General features: G+C 33.0%; 1 protein-coding gene across 1 annotated transcript in view; it reads right to left on the bottom strand.

Moving 5' to 3' along the window:
- The window catches only part of LOC126776215 (cyclin-dependent kinase-like 4), a 32,863-nt gene extending 18,807 nt beyond the window's left edge, over positions 1-14,056 (bottom strand). The window contains exons 1-3 of the mRNA XM_050498525.1: positions 13,810-14,056; positions 7,071-7,260; positions 5,925-6,044 (exon numbers count right to left, since the gene is read on the bottom strand). Of these exons, the coding sequence (XP_050354482.1) occupies positions 5,925-6,044; positions 7,071-7,260; positions 13,810-13,877 (378 nt within the window). The 5' untranslated portion in view covers positions 13,878-14,056. The remainder of the gene's footprint in view (positions 1-5,924; positions 6,045-7,070; positions 7,261-13,809) is intronic.
- Positions 14,057-14,965: the final 909 nt, after the last annotated feature.

Below are 14,965 nucleotides of genomic sequence, written 5' to 3'. Positions count from 1 at the left end.
ACGAGACAGTCATAGTCTATGAGTAATATTATATAAAATTCCAACTAACTTAAAACTTACAAATGAAGTTTTATAAACGAAATCAAATATACCTACACAATATTAATTTCATTAATATTGTGTAGGTAGTAAGTATATTTAGTTATTCTATGAAATATCAAATATTATCAGCAGAAAGAGGAAATAGATAATTACTACCTGGTACAGTGTGAAACTATATTAAAAACATTTATTATACACATTAAAATGTTAAATGTAATTGGTTTTTATTTTATAAAAACTAGTAATATAAATAGAAAAGATTTGAGTTTTTGTATGTTCGTTTGTAATGGATAAACTCAAAATCTACTTAACCGATTATAACATTTCTTTAACATTATCAGCAAAAAAATAGAGATCTCTACGCAAATTACAATAATGTAACCCAAGGTATAAATTTTCTTCAATTAACCGCTCATCCCTTATTTTAATCCTTTTGTTTACATCTCAAAATGCATCAACTGCTAAATGGTCAATTTCTAAGCTCTTTAAGCTCTGCGTTGATGCATCAACTGCTAAATGGTCAAGTATCTAAGCTCTTTAGGCTCTGCGTTGATGCATCAACTGCTAAATGGTCAAGTATCTAAGCTCTTTAGGCTCTGCGTTGATGCATCAACTGCTAAATGGTCAAGTTTTTAAGCTCTTTAGGCTCTGCTTTGATGAACAAGTCATTATATGTGTGTAGATAACAACAGAAATACGTATGTTTTTATAACTTTTGATAGACAAACGATTTTGATGAAATAAATACTAAATGGAACCTTGAAATACTTCCTATAATAATTCATTTCTTTCAATTTGTACATTTTCAAAGATTAACCTGGACAAACAGACAGACAGGCAGACAAAAATTTTAACAATTGTTTCGGTTTTTGTAAATCGTAAGTATCCTTATAAACTTTTAAAGAGGCAGTTATTTTGAAATCACAGACATACATTTCAATTTTATTTATATGTATAGATATATTTTGACGATTCAATCGTGTTTTTATATGACTATGGTAAAAAATGTGACCTTTATTGCTGTATTTACGGATTATTATAATGTTGGCAAATATTAATTATGTTAATGCTATATACATAAGCTAGTCCAATATTTATTATCAAACTATAAAAAGTGTTTATATTTACAATTTTAAAATTCTCTAATCCTTTTGACTTCCTTGAAATCATCATTAAAATCTTATATTTAAACCGTCAGTGTGTGGTAAATTTAATTTTCGATCAGGGGGCAAATTTGATTGTTTTATTTTTTTTACAACCTTTATTTACTAAGAAATATATTTTCTTAATGCGTATATGAAATTGTGTTACTAAGTAAATACCAATTACAGGCTAACTTTTCACGCAAAAAAAAGTTAAAAGTTGTTGTTCTAATTGACGAAAAACAAAAAAAAAAATTTTTTTAACTTAAATCAAGGTGTACGTTAACAAAATATGAATTTTGAAATTAACTATAATATAACATAACCTAGTGAATAGCTTTATGATCTTATTATGAAACTATTGATCAAAACTTTAAAAATAATATAAATATTTGTAACACAAACAAAATTATTGAAATTAAAATTTTCAATTTTAAAATTTTCTTTTGTTTTTTTTTTTTTTTATAGAATAGAAAGGTGGACGAGCATATGGGCCACCTGATGGTAAGTGGTCACCAAACGCCCTTAGACATTGGCATTGTAAGAAATGTCAACCATCGCTTATAGCCAATGCGCCACCAACCTTGGGAACTAAGATTTTATGTCCCTTGTGCCTGTAATTACACTGGCTCACTCACCCTTCAAACCGGAACACAACAATATCAAGTATTTTTGTTTTGTTTTTGTTATAAATGTTACGATACATTCCCGGTTCTATACCTCACAAAAAATAAGTTAATTAGTTGAATTGTTACTAAAAACCAATTCTAATAATTTATAACGGTTACGATTCTATTCCGATCCAACTTCGACCGAAATGCAACAATTCAGTTGCAAATAATCGTAGAATAGCAAAACGGTTAATCGGCAACGATTGCGTTTCGATTCGATTGCAATAAAGTGACAATTTGTTTGTAGAATTAAATTAAAGCCCCTTTCTTTTCTACCGAAATATTGCACACACTTTTTGTGATTGTATTATTATCAATAGGTATTTAGTCTCACATATGTTTCATCTATCAATTATGTTATTATTATGACCGAGTTATCCGGCATAGAACCTACTCACACGTAGCCTTGTGGCGTACTGTCAATACTACTCAGAGATATCAGGATGAAACCATAGACTCATCGCTTCTTTTTATTGATTTGTTATATTCATAACAGTTCCATACAATCTAGCAAAATAAAAATTAATACATAGCCATAAAGTTTGCGAACTACTGAGCGAACTATTGCATGAGTATGTTATCATTGTTTTTATGAAATATGTGTATTAATAAAACGATTAACGCTTACATTGAACTATTTACTTCAATGTGAGCGTTACACAGCCAGCGTTTACCTTTCCTTAGCGTGTAAACTTTAACTCATAGATAATTATATATGTATATCTTTCATTGACTGCCTCGTTGGTCTAGTGACTAGATATAAGGCCGCTGACCCCTAGGTCAAATCCCAGGTCGGGCCACTAAAAAGTTATTGGGTTTCCTGTTGAAAAATTCTCAGTAGCAGAACGGAATGTGGAAATTGGAAGTGCGTACGCTTCTGTACCTCGGAAAGCACGTAAAACCGTCAGTCCAGCGTATGAACTCTTTCTGGTCATGTCGGATTGTCGTCTCATCGGATTATAAGAGTTAGGGAATATATAGTGCATCTGTGTTCGCGCATACACTTGTGCACTATAATATGTCATGCGCCGTGGCCGGAGGACTAATATTGAGAAACGTCTATATACTAGATAATTGTCCATTTATCACAAAGACGCATGATGATGAGAATGTCCTCATATTGTTGAGAATGGGGAACTGTTAAGAAGACATTACAGTGCACGAGTGTGGCGCAATTGGGATATTAAGTCAATAGTCACTGACATTCTCTTGGCTAAGCTATCATCACACATACACATAATCAGCTCGACTATGATAAGACTTCATTTGAATAATATCGACGACAGTATGAAATAATATATCAATTTTGTATTAAGCGAATAGAAAAGCACGATAAAAGGAAAGAGAGACATGAATATGTCATGTCCTGGAAATGTTTTCAATAACTCGCAAAGTAAATACTGCCGTTAATTTTATTTTACGTGTATATATGTGAATCTGTATATGATGATGATGATGATATGTTTTATTGAAGGATAGTTAGCAACGAAGCTTGATTTTCAGATATTATGAGTATTCAAGTTTTTCTTCAAGTTCCGATGAAACGTAAGCAGGCAATCTGAGAGCTAGACTATTGTGGAAATATTGGAGAAAAGACAATATCTACCATTGGCGCCCAACGTCTATTAATTTAAATTTTTAATAATTGTAAATTGATTTCGTAAAAAGTATTTTTTTTAATATATGTATTATGAATTTGGCACCTCCTAAATTGTTGCCCGGACAAGATTTCTGTCCTTTAAATCCGGGGCTGTATATAATGTTTGTATTCAGAGTATAATATAAACTCCTGCTTAACTCTTCCTGCTTCCCCCTTCCTTCTTAAGTCCTCGCGAGCTGGTTCTCGATGTCACCGCCTAACTGTGACATCAATTCCATCGCGCACAAAGAAATTTGGCAACTCCTTTCTTTGTCGCACTACCAAAAAATGGAATTCCTTACCAGCTCACGTGTTCCCCTCCTCTTACAACCCGGGTTCCTTCAAACGAGGCGTGAAGAGGCATCTTGCGGGCCGGCAAGGCGGGGACGGCTAGTACAGAACATTCTTCCCGACTGTACTGGCCGTCGTCGCGTTTGGACTCTACTACCACTTACCATCAGGTGGAGTAGAGTCATTTGCCATCCCGGGGCATATAAAAAAAAAAAACAATGTGAAGAAATCTTTAACGATTTTCGACGATAAACTATTTGGATATTTGATTATCCTTGATGTTTCACGTTCGTATTCTGTTTTGAGTTTTAAGATTCCTAAATTATAACTAATAAACGTCAAACTAATAAAATATTAGCTTGGAATATTAATCGCCATCACTTCCATAGCGCCATGATAAGGTTACACGTGTTACCGATATTATTGGAAATCGACCGGTTTTTAATAATGAAACTAACGTGTTCGCTTTATTATTTTGCTATATTTCACACCAAATTCATACAATATTCAATATTTCCTTGTTAAAATATAATCCTTTGATCAAAATTTACGAAAATAATTTTATCGTATTTATTTTATATTTGTATTTTTTTTATATACTTTTAATTTTAACGTGTATTAATAATAAACGTAACGTAGGATGCACTCCAGCTAGGTGGAGTGACGATATACGCAAAGCCTGCCAGCGGATGGAGATTGAGAGCTGAAGTAGAGCTCAGTGGCCTGCCATTGGAGAGGCCTATGCCCAGTAGTGGACGACAAAAGAATGATGATGATAATAAATATATTTTTTTATTAATATATGTGTATTTTATATTTATATTGACATTTATTTGTTAGTTTGTTTTTGTTATAGATTTATGTTATTTTATTTATTATTATACAGTACCGCCTATTTCATACCCTACGAGTAATTCCTTACACCTTTGGTAGCCTGGAAGAGATCGTTATGTTGCGATAAGGTCGCCAAAGTTGTATGCTTCTCATAATTAGGATGTATCCATGTTTTGTAAGCAGGGATGGTCCAGTGGTTAGAACGCGTGAACCTTAACCGATAGGGTTCAAACCCGGGCAAGCACCACTGAATTTTCATGTGCTTAATTTGTGTTTATGATTCATCTCGTGCTTGACGGTGAAGGAAAACATCTTGAGCAAACCTGCATGTGTCGAATTTCACTGAAATTCTGCCACATGTGTATTCCACCAACCTGCATTGGAGCAGCGTGATGGAATAAGCTCCAAACCTACTCATCAAAAAGGAGAGGAGGCCTCAGTCCAGAGTGGGACAGCAGTAATAATACATCAAAACAAATGGTTATAAGTGTTATAGTTCGTTTGTTTATCTTAGTTCCATGTTTCACCATCCCGTCTTGGGGCTTCATTCTATTTTTAAATAATGTTAACATTTCATAACATGTCTTAAATAGAGGAAGGAATTTGATTATCTCTGTGATTCAGAAGTATTCAAATTGAATACCAAGTGTACTTTGATTTTAAATTATCTTATTTGAAATCGTTATATGTGAGATTCAATCGGTTTAGAGTTAGAAGCGTAATTTGTTCTGTTGATGCGAAATAAAAGAAACATTAACGATCAAACGTATAAACAAATGTTGGGCTTATATATTTGCTAATAACTGTCCTATATTACAGTTCTTGATTAATATGTCATTATTCATGAATCATACATTATTTCCTTAACTATATATACTTTAGTTTTAGATACAAAGGTCCAACACAAGTTGTATTGGAACTTTGAATATTCTCGACGAAATTTAAAATATAATTTTTAGTCAAATCAATAATTAATACATGGATTATTTCAGATCTCGTCCAATGATGTCACGCCAAAGTAATAATAATAATATCCTGAGACATTATTCACACACGGCCATCTGATCCCAAACTAAGCAAAGCTGGAAACCAGACAACTGATATACTACATATAATACTTTTCCTTTTGTAAATACATACTTATATAGACAATTACACCCAGACTCAGGACAAACAGACATGTTCATGCAGAATGGAAGATGTTTATTAATCTTTCTGTCATTGGAATAAGCTATAGGTTAGCGAGCAAAGACACTTATTAAAAACTCTCTTTAAATAAATCATAAATAATACCGTATAACTTACAGCGGGATATTTCTCTAGCTCGTGAAGCACGGTGTGATCGCAGTATTCGAACACGAGGTGCAATTTGCGTTTACGACGAAAAACTTCAATTAAATTCACCAAATTCGGATGTTTTAAATTCTGAAACAAGATTAGAAATTAAGAATATTATGTAAGAATATATACATATGTAACATTAGTCATTATATATAAATTCATATTCTCAAGAATCTAACGAAATAGCTCAGAAGAAACAAAGGAAAGTTACATAGTCTTAAAATAACAAACTCTTCACGGAAGCCGAAGTTTTCCGCATTAAAATGCCGTCCAATTACTTTCTGTAATTATGGGTGTATAATCTCCATTTACAATAAATTCATATTGACCGACGAAGACTGCGGTAGTAAGACTTTAAAATCCTGTTCATTGATTACCCTTGATGGATTTACGAGATCCTATATTTGTTTAATAATAAAAATATTATATGCTATAAATTGTAATCAATAATATAGTTAGTGTTTCAGATCTTGCAATAATTTCTGGATGAGCAATAACAACCTCATACACTGCTGGTAGGGCTTTGTGCAAGCTCGTCTAAGTAGGTACCACCCACTCATCAGATATTCTACCGCAAAACAGCAGTTGGTATTGTTGTGTTCCGGTTTGAAGGGTGAATATGCCAGTGTAATTACAGGCTCAAAGGACATAAGATCTTAGTTCCCAAGGCTGCTGGCGCATTGGCGATGTAAGCGATAGTTAACATTTCTTACAATGCCAATGTCTATGGGCGTTGGCGACCACTTACCATCAGGTGGCCCATATGCTCGTCCGCTTACCTATACTATAAAAAAAAAACAAAAAAACAAAATAAGACTATTACTATTAAAATATAGTCCAGATGATGAGTCCTTCTAATGATTGCATCATCGTTAAAATATAAAAATTAACTGCAAGAACTTGGAGTTCCATTAAATTTAAATACAATATTATATATGTCAGAGAATTTTTACCGCACAGTTCGTGACCGTGGCAGTTGCAAATTTAGTAAAGTTTCAGCAAATAAATTGGTAAGATTCTATATTTAAAGTTTTCTAGAACGACATTCTATTAGCATTTGTGGAAGCTATTTACCCGCAGGTTATTATAAGTCACTGAATGAGTTTTTACCTTTAGCATGCGTATTTCTCTGAGAGCGATTTTGCGTATGAGAGGATCATCTTCGTTCTCGACGAACTTCTTGATTGCTACTACCTCGCCAGTGTCTCTATTGCGACACTTGTACACGAGGCCGTAGGAACCTTCGCCGAGTTTTGCGAGCTTCTCGTAACGCTCCATCGCGCGACTGCTTGCGCGCGACCTGTCACCAAAAGAGATTATCATGAATTTAGAGGAACTTACGGCTACAGCCCTCGAACATATCGTCTACAGCGCAAACAATAATATGTTATGCTACTGAAAATTATCCTTTACTTAAGATTAAGATCTGACTTAAGAGGAATTATTCAAAATTGTTTTTTCTGAAACATGGCAGATGATTCTCACGGTGTTTTTATGTCAAATGATATGAGGATGAGATGATAAGATTAATATTTTTATACAAGTACCTGCATTATATAAATATGAACCTACTTGAAAACGCTTTAATAATAGTCTAGAACATTTTTCCTTAATTAATCAAATAGTTAAAATTCTTATTGTTATGTAATTATTTTATTGGAATTAATATATGTTTAAAAGGATGTTTAGGTTCTGCTTTGTCGCAGGTTTTTTATATGATTTGTAAAATTAAATATTATTTCCGTAATAGCCTGTGAATGTCCCACTGCTGGGCTAAAGGCCTCCTCTCCTCTTTTTGAGGATAAGATTTGGAGCTTATTCCACCACGCTGCTCCAATGCGGGTTGGTAGAATTCACATGTGGCAGAATTTCAATGAAATTAGACACATGCAGGTTTCCTCACGATGTTTTCCTTCACCGTAAAGCACGAGATGAATTATAATCACAAATTAAGCACATGAAAATTCAGTGGTGCTTGCCCGGGTTTGAACCCACGATCATCGGTTAAGATTCACGCGTTCTTACCACAGGGCCATCTCGGCTTCCGTGGTAAATATTATTTGCGATATATTTAAATTAACATTATTAAGTAAAAAGTAGTGTTAAGCCGACTTTTGTGTCACAAAAAATGCTAAGTATATGCTCGTGTTCAATTTATTTTTCGATTAACAATATTAAGACATTCACAAAAAATGACTATTCTTTAAGTCATTTAAATTACGTGAGAATATGTTTTTATAGTGTTTTTTTATGAAGGCCTTTTGGTAATCTTTAATCCTACAGCCCTAATTGCTAGTTTTGTTTTGTTTAGTTATTGCTATGTATTTATATAGTATTTAAAATTAGTATATAACGTCAGTAGAAGGAATTTTAGACGTAACCAGAACTTAAAAATGTGGTGAAATAACTTCCAAAGCATCTCAAAAAGTATTTTCACAGCAGTGGGGCATTTACTAGCTGTTACTTATGTTAGTTTGTAGATTATCTACAAAACATTATTCAGCAATCGTTTCCATTGATTGTAGTACTTAGTAGCACATTCATTATATTATAAGAAGCCGAGATGGCCCAGTTATATAAACGCGTGAATCTTAATCGATGATCGTGGGCTTAAACCCGGACAAGCACCACTGAATTTTCATGTGCTTAATTCGTGATTATAATTCATCTCGTGCTTGACGGTGAAGGAAAACATCGTGAGGAGCCCTGCATGTGTCTAATTTCACTGAAATTCTGCAACATTTGTATACCACCAACATTGGAGCAGCGTGGTGGAATAAGCTCCAAACCTTTTCCTTACATTACTTATAAGTTACTTACATTAATTATAAGTAAAGAATGAATTACCTTGCAGGCAAAACATAAGGCGATACAATGGAAATATTGATCTCGCCTTTCATAATGCAATTGCTTTCACTGTATTGTCACTATGTTTCATATTTAGACCTTTTAAATAAATTGAGTTTTAAGTTCCAAATGTATATTCGTCCAGCATTATTTCTTATAATATACGAATTTGGAGAGGACAAAAATGTCGTTAGGATTTCATATTGATTATAATTGAAGACCGAGAAAAGCTAATTATGATTTGATTTCCTTTTGACAATTATTCTTAAATGACGTTCTTAGAGTGACATAATGGAAAATATAAAAGAATAAAGTTAAGCTTTATGGTATGGTAATGTAAACACAAAATAAACGAGAAATGCGGTAAGAAATGTACACGACACGACATAATACAACGCCATATTACTTATTTATAAATTCATTAAAGGTTCGTTCACTTTTATATGGAAATAAAACCAATCACCGAATACTTATCTAATTATAATAAATAAATTTTATTCTAGAGAAAACACCAAGTGGAAATAAAAATTCAGCGCTTATATTATGTAACTTTTTTTTGGACAATTTAACTTTCTTCGGGAAAGATTCATATAGATTAACTTAAAAGATAAATACCTTATATAAATACAAAGTTTGAACGAAATCATTTCCGAGATACACGAAACAAACTTATATATATTTATATATACTACATATATATACGTATACAAAAATTGCTTACTTATTATTATAAAATGTAAATGTTTAATGCTTTTCATTTCATTGACCCGAAACCCTAATTCGAATATAAACGATTATCTTCTTATTTTATAAGTATATAAGATAAATTAAACTGTAGTTATAGTGAGGTGCCCTAGCTGGCCTAGATCGAAATGGTCTAGTGGTTAGAACGCGTGAATCTTAAACGATGATCGTGGGTTCAAACCGGAGTAAGCACCACTGAATTTTCATGTGCTTAATTTGTGATTAAAATTCATCTCGTGCTTGACGGTGAAGGAAAACATCGTGAGGAAACCTGCATGTGTCTAATTTCATTGAAATTATGTCACATGTGTATTCTACCAACCCGCATTGGAGCAGCGTGGCGGAATAAGCTCTAAAACCTTCTCCTCAAAAAGGGAGAGGAGGCCTTAGCCCAGCAGTGGAACATTAACAGGCTGTTACTGTACTGTACTGTATAGTGAGGTCAATAAACTTTAAATTTAAATGTCATTACTATCTTATTATGCATTTGATATACCAATTACAACCAAAGTATTTACGATAATGGATCCTCATCATCGAGAATAGGGGAGAGTGGGTTAAATATCGGTTATATTTAAATATAAAAATAATAAAAAAAGCATTAATAAATCTCTGTTTAATAATAAATGTTTAACCAAAGTTGAAATGTCTGTTCGCAATTTCACCATTTGCTTGGGGTACCATGGCGATACTTCAGGAAATTCTGAATAGTACATAAGCGTTTCTTCTGATGAATTACACTTCCAAAATTATTTTTGTATGTTGTTCTAGATTTTTCACTTTTTTTCCAGTCTTTGCAATATTAAAATTGCTTAATACTTTTTCAAGGGCACTATTTTGTGGTAAGTTTCATCTTATTTATTATATGAAGTATGGGGACGTAAATATGAAACAAGTATTTAGGAAGGTATAAATGAATCTGTTCGCAATTTTCAAATATCGTAAAATCACGAATTTGCAATTACCGTTGCCGCATTTACCCGACTCTCCCCTAGTTGTCAATTCGAGGACACTAATGGCTTATCTCCGATATTATTCTATCAATTGGCTGAATTGTATTTGCGGCGACTAAAGCAACCTTATATGCAACCAATGCAGGAGAATGTCGGTTAGATTACGACCAAGGCCCTTTCTGATAGGGAGGCAGCCGTTACTTTTAAATTGACCTTAAGAAAGCCGATATGATATGCCACCAATACCTCAAGTTATCGCTAATTTACAGCGTTAATAACTCAACGGTTTACGCAAGGGTCGATCCAGACCCCTTATGCTATTGAGGTCCCCACACCTAACACAAGCTGTACGCTTAATTAAACGGGTAAATAAAAGAATATCATTTTTTTAACGGGCATTTTCTAGTATTCTTTGGAAAAAAAGCACTTGTCTTTGAATACGATATTTGATTATTTAATTTGTTTCTGATTTAACTCATGCATAAACATAAGAAAACGTATAGAATATTTTTCGGCCTTTAATAAATAGTTTTTAAGTTCATTTACCTTATAGTGTTCACGTGTTTTAGGCACACAAATATATAAAAACGTGATTAAATCTTAATTTATAATAGTATTATTTTGTATTATTCAATTCAAACATATCGCTTTAATGTATACAATTAACTATTAAACATTATTTATGAGCAAAATAATTACTTACTTCGCAAAAAACTATTTTATAATGGAGCCTATAAATGACCTGTAGCTGGGCTAAGGTGCCTGTTCTCTTCTGGTGGAAAATGTTTTGGGCTTCCACCACGCAATTAACAGCCATGATAACTAAATTGGATTGACCTTCTCCACTGGCTGACTCATAGTTTAAGCGTTGATGGTATGGGCTAGGTTATACAGCTATCGATTTGGAGGTCCTTGGTTCAAAGCCTGGGTAGTCGTTCGGTCCGCCGCATTCATCGCGATCCGCGGTCTCTAATCTAAGACTCGTCTGCTCCAACAGTCTTTCGATATACGTGACCAGTCCACTGCCACACTGGTATGCTAATTTTGCAAGCTCTGTCGGTAACTCCGTTTCTTCGCCGGATAGTCTTATTTCTGATTTATCCTTCAATGATACACTGGACATAGCTCCCTTCATAGCACGCTGAGTAACCTTCAATTAGTGGGCTGGTCCCGCAGTTAGTGCCTACGTTTCGGACCGTATGTCATGACTGGACAGTATCAAGTATAAATTGAGAAGCAACATTAATTTCCAAATCCTCTCAAAAAAAGAACAAGCCTAAAGGACTTGCTATCCTTTATAACTAGAGGCCTGAGAAAGGGCCAGCAACATTTTTGGTATACAAGAGAATCGACACCATCAAGCGTATTAATTAGAAAAGTAAGTCTTTAATCAGTTTAAAAATATCGTGCCATTGTTGCTTAACCAACCAAAATATGCGCTGTCGCAATTACTGCGAGAGTCAAGGTGATATTAAGTAATATGTTGTCAATTAAAATATATTTTTTAAATTAATACACTTATAATAATTGATTATCAACCGTTTTGTCAACTTTTAAAGCGATTTTCATTAATTTAATCGTAAAATCACATTTATAAAATACCATTCTTGTATATAATTATTAATTTTATTAAACTTTTTTATTCACACACACAAACAGTCAACATTCAGGTTTAAAATAAATAAGAATTAAAACTATAGTAAAAAAATATTTCGCTTTAATTGATAAAAATAGAAAATATTATTTAAAATAAAAGGCATTTATTTTATATTACTGTACGACTGTATTACTAAATTTAATTAATTTCTTAATCGGATATTACGTCAAACATTTTATCAAGAGCATCAGGACAATCATCACGTACAATTTTATATTTTTCAATAAATGTTGTAATAAAAGATAATAAAGAAACAACTAAATTTCAACTCGGCCAATGCAAAAGTATTTATTTATTAGACTGAATAGTCTTTAACTCTGTTCTATTTATACTAATATTAAAAATGCAAAAGTAACTCTCTATTACGCTTTCTAAGCCAAACCGTTGATTTTGATAAAATTTGGTATGTAGCAAGTTTGAACCCCAATGATGGACATATTTCTTTTTAACTTAATAACCGCACTTCTAATACGCGGGCGGATACTAAATCGATATATTTCCGACATTTCTTTATTAAAGTTTTGATAAGAATTTGGGCCAGACACTATGTTCAAGTTGAGTCTAATCAAAGTTACTATTAGAGGATGAACAATACTCTTGTTAATCAAGTTGAGTGACTGTGAATGTCCCACTGCTGGTCAAAGGCCTCCTCTCCCATTTTTGAGGAGAAGGTTTGGAGCTTATTCCACCGCGCTGCTCCAGTGCGGGTTGGTGGAATACACATGTGGCAAAATTTCAGTGAAATTAGACACATGCAGGTTTCCTCACGATGTTTTTCTTCACCGTAAAGCATGACATGAATTATAATCACAAATTAAGCGCTCGAAAATTCAGTGGTGCTTGCCCGGGTTTGAACCCACGATCATCGGTTAAGATTCACGCGTTTTTTGAGCTTTCAAGGCGATTATATTATTCATTTTATTTAAAATGCATTCATGTTTTACCGTAGGTACTTAATAAGTGCATCGTCCACAGACGGAATAAAATAAAACATACAAGACGACTCATTAACTTTCAAATTTTTTTTTATTGGCATTTAAAATATGAATTAATTCTTTTTTAGGTACAAAAAGTAAATTAAAATTATACCACATATTTTATACATATCTACTTGCAAAACACTTTGTTTTAAATAGGAAGACAGACAGGCAGATAGGCCAACTGATGGTAAGTTTTCCCTATCTTTACATCATCAATGCGCCACCTACCTTAGGAACTAAAAAGTTATGTCCCTTGTGGGTTGTGCCTATAGTTACACGGGCTCACTGAGTCACTAACCCTTAAAAAGAACAATACTAAGTAATGCTGTTTGGCAGTAAAATATGCGATATGTATAGAAACAAACGAGCTTGCACAAAACGAAATTATTATTAATATTTACTAATTTATATTAGATGGCACATTTTTTGTCTAGGAAACTTATATGGTAAGGTAAAAAAAAATTATATGGTAAGTTATAGGAAGCACCTTACACCTATGTCATTGCTCGGCTGCCATTATTTATGTCTAAACTAGTTTACAATGACATCATATAACAGTTTAATGAAGAAACATCAGACAAGATATATATATCGGTAACATTAAGGCGGCTTAAAGTATTATGAAAACTAAGATTGGCATTGAATGATTTTAATTCAAGGCCACTCACCTTCTCGGTAGTAGCGGCAGGTTGTTACCAAATAACCAAAGCCGTTTATCACCGAACCATTTCTCCATGCAGGACGCCACGTTGTTCCACAGCTTGAGACCTGAACGAAAACTAATTGAACAAGCGGAGGCAAAACACTATTCATTCGTGATCCCTAACGAACTTGTTAGTATTTCCCGCGAAAAACAGTGTCAAAATATTTCGCGTTTGTTTTTGCGTATAAACGTCTTCAACGAATAGCTGAACTTTACGGACAAAGGTGTTGACTTCGTGAAAGCAGCACCGCTTTTACTTGGGAGTATGGAAATATATCGATCCATGGATTTGTTTACAGTTTCTGTCGGCCTGTGTACATGACAACCGCAGTTGTAGGGCTAGTCACCGACGACCACAATTCTATTCCATTTTATTTTACTTAAAATAACTAATACAAAATTAAACATTTGATTAATTTTATATTGTAACATTTTTCTACCTCACACCCTAAAATAGAGAATTGACTATAATCATTGATCAATCAATCTCCAAAAGTTTGGCTAAGGTACTAATTTCGGAGACTTAAAATCTTACATTTTCGCTAGGACACCCGGCAAACAACTTGAAATTATAATAACAAGTACCTATATCCATCCAATCACCTTGAATGGTACAAATTATTAAAGCTCATTTATTATCATTTTATGAAAAGTTTGGAGTTAACGACCCGGTATTGACCTGAATCTCAAAAACTTAACAGACTTTTATAAGACTTTCATATTTTTTCCTTGATCTTAGAAGGTTAAGATTGTGGTAACCCTATTGAAAGCAGAGTACAACTATTTCTACGCGGGTTAAGCCGCACGAAAACACGATCATTTATTATTAATAATTTTATTGTAATTCATAATAATAGAATTAAATGACACGTCATTTTTTATTGTTTTAAATATTGAAAAATAAATCGTTGATTTTAATGTTTTGTTTAAAATTTCACATATACATGCAAAACTGATATTTAATAATTATAATTATATATCTTATACCTTTTCTATAAGTATAAATAAGTATGAAGCAAAAAGTATAAAATGGTTCAAAAATCATAACATCTAATCAGAGTTTAGTACTAAAAATTGATCACTTTAATATATTCATTTCAATTTAGTTATAACTTCTGAAG

This window comes from Nymphalis io, chromosome 19 (assembly GCF_905147045.1).
Source record: "Nymphalis io chromosome 19, ilAglIoxx1.1, whole genome shotgun sequence".
NCBI classification, from domain to species: Eukaryota; Metazoa; Arthropoda; class Insecta; order Lepidoptera; family Nymphalidae; genus Nymphalis; species Nymphalis io.
This window is presented reverse-complemented; position numbering and strand designations above follow the sequence as displayed.